Consider the following 2,711-nt stretch of genomic DNA (forward strand, 5'->3'; position numbering starts at 1 on the left):
ACCCACCCACCCACACGCACGATGTAGACAAATTGTAGTGAAGGCAACAAAAATAGTTAGGGGGCTGGAGCTGGGGCTGGGACTTATGAGGAGAGGCAGAGGGTGCTGGGCTTATTTAGCCTGGAGAAAAGACTTGGGGGGGATTTAATAACAGCCTTCAACTCCTGAAGGGTGGTTCCCAAGAGGATGGAGCTAGACTATTCTCAGCAGTGGCAGGTAACAGAACAAGGACCAGTAGTTTCAAGTTGCAGCAAGGAAAGTTTAGGTTAGATATTAGTAAAAACTTTCTCACTAGGGGAGAATAGTGAAACATTGGAACAGGTTATCCAGAGAGGTTGTGGAATGTCCATCCTTAGAGTTTTTTAAGGTCTGGTAGAAAAAGCCCTGACTGGAAAGATCTAGTTGGGGACGGTCCTGCTTTGAGCAGAGGGGTGGACTAGATGACCTCCTGAGATCCCTTCCAACCCTCATTTTCTATGATTCTGTGACTCTAGGTTACAGTGCTCACTTCTTTGCAGAGGGGGAAAGACAGTGGGGGTAAGAGATTGTTTAGACAGGGACAAGTCTGAGCTTGCATTTATCTGCTTATCTCCTCACACCTTATGGCACCCTTCAAAGGATCTGTTGGCTCTCCAGGGTGCTTTGGCACTCTGGTTGAGAATCACTGGTCTATAGTTACGATTATTTGGATCCCAGAATAAGGTACACAACAAAGTTTTAGCTTACAAGGGATTCTAATTTTCACTAATATTATCACATTCCCAACAATTCATTTGCTCATTTTCTGTTTCCTTCCAAAAAAAATCTCATTTAAAAAATGCAGACAAGAATTCCTGCACTCCTTTGTTTTGTTTTTTTTTAAATGATCAAGTGCTGGTGGTAGGGATAATGTTTCTGCACTTTGCTTGCTAGATAAAGCCATGGTTTTGAAGCATCATCCTGACAAGCGGAAAGCTGCAGGGGAGCAGATTGGTGAAGGTGACAATGACTATTTTACCTGCATAACAAAAGGTAAGAGAAGACTCGTATAATGCTTTTAGGTGATCTGTTTGCTTAGAAGTATGTTGGCAGGAATTTAGCAGGATTGTAGGCCTTATTAACTGTGAAATGTTGCTAATTGCTGTAAAGCCAAAAAACATAGTTTCCTATTTTACAAAGTTGTTTCAAGTAAGCAGAGATCAAATTAAAGCAACCTTCCTTTTGTTGAAAACTGCTCCAGAATCATGTCTCTTATCCTGCACCTGATGTGCACAGCCCCTGTTTCCCATTTCACTTAAAATGATAAGATAGAGTAGGTAATGCAGGTACTTATGGTGGTGTATTGAGATCGCCACATGCCGCCTGAAATAAACTGGAATGCTGCTGTGCCTAGTAATAGACTACTTAAAGGGGAAAAGTCAGTTGTGGTTAGAGTTCCTGACCTCTTGTGTCCTCCCTCTGCCAACAGAGCATCTGCTGACTTGATCTAAGGTATCAGTTTCTTTAGCTGCTTTCTATTACCCATAGCTGGCCGAGTGAACTCGGCTGAACAGCACGTCTCTCCTTGCCTTTAATGCAGTCACTTTGGAACCCTGCTTCTGACCCAGCCCAGGGAATGTTCTAGACGCAGATGAACACGGCCCGGCCCGGGATTCTTACCTCAAAACAAAAATTCTTGACAAAGTTTTTCAAAATCCCAAAACGCTTAGAGACCTCCTGCATTTCCCAGTTTGAAATGACTTGCAATTGCGGAATGTAAGTGAATGATAGTACAACTTTGTAACAACATCTTTCTGAATTGTTAAAATCATTGACCAAAAACATGTTTTTTCTGCCCCAACTCTGGGCTTGTGAATATTTTTTTTAAAAAAAATGTAAATAAATGTCCTGTTTCAATTTGGGATAGAAAAAAATTCTCAATATCTCACAGGATGGGAAAACAGTCCCCTGCTTACCCCATTGCTACAATCCTGTTGATGCTGATGGGACATGTAACATTGGAAAAGCCTAGGGCTGCAGGCCAACCGTGCTGGTGCCTACAGAGGTAGCAATTTCCTTGCTGAGAGGGGAGATTGTCCAGAGTCTGGATTCTGTTAGAAATTAGAAAGCCATGGTTGTTGTTATAGCATCCAGAAGCCCCGATCCTACTGTGCTAGGCTCTGTACAAATACAGACCAAAACAACAAAAAAGTGGAACAAAAAGGCAGGGGAGTTCAAGGAGACAGAGACAGCAGGAGGGTTTATGGTGAAGGAACAGTGTTATGGAGAGATGGGGAGGTAGTAAAAACAAAGACCTAGAAACATAGGTTATTTGGTTGGTAAAAGAAGGCAGGACCTAGAACGGAGTGTAGATTTAGTGATAGGGTAGAAAGCCAGAAGTAGAGGCAGAGAAGTAGTTGGTGGTGAACAGCTGTAGAAGACTGTCTTCTATAGCAGTGCTTCTCAGCCTTTTTTGTACCAGGATCGATATCTAAACATCGATGGCCAGTCCTCACCTAGTGCCCCTCATTTCTGACCTGCTGCCTTGAGTGTGTGGGCTGGTGGGCGGGAGAGGTATGGGGGGCCCCAAGTATTCCCACACAGTGAAAAGCCACGGCTTCCTGTGTTTTTTCTCCTTTAAAAGAGAATCTATTTTTAAAGTTTGTTCATGACCCTTTCTTATAGTCTTGAGACCCACTTTTGCATCGCAACACATGGGGTGAGAAAAACTGCTTTACAAGAGGCAGTGGAGG

The 2,711-nt window shown here is 43.2% G+C and overlaps 1 protein-coding gene across 2 annotated transcripts in view; it reads left to right on the forward strand.

Moving 5' to 3' along the window:
• DNAJC2 (DnaJ heat shock protein family (Hsp40) member C2) overlaps positions 1-2,711 on the forward strand; it is a 27,475-nt gene that overhangs the window by 3,495 nt on the left and 21,269 nt on the right. For both annotated transcript variants that reach the window (XM_019509456.1, XM_019509457.1), the window contains exon 4: positions 913-1,011. In XM_019509456.1, coding sequence (XP_019365001.1) covers positions 913-1,011 — 99 coding nt within the window. The remainder of the gene's footprint in view (positions 1-912; positions 1,012-2,711) is intronic.

Source organism: Gavialis gangeticus, unplaced genomic scaffold, assembly GCF_001723915.1.
Source record: "Gavialis gangeticus isolate Ggan-Ray unplaced genomic scaffold, GavGan_comp1, whole genome shotgun sequence".
NCBI lineage: Eukaryota > Metazoa > Chordata > Crocodylia > Gavialidae > Gavialis > Gavialis gangeticus.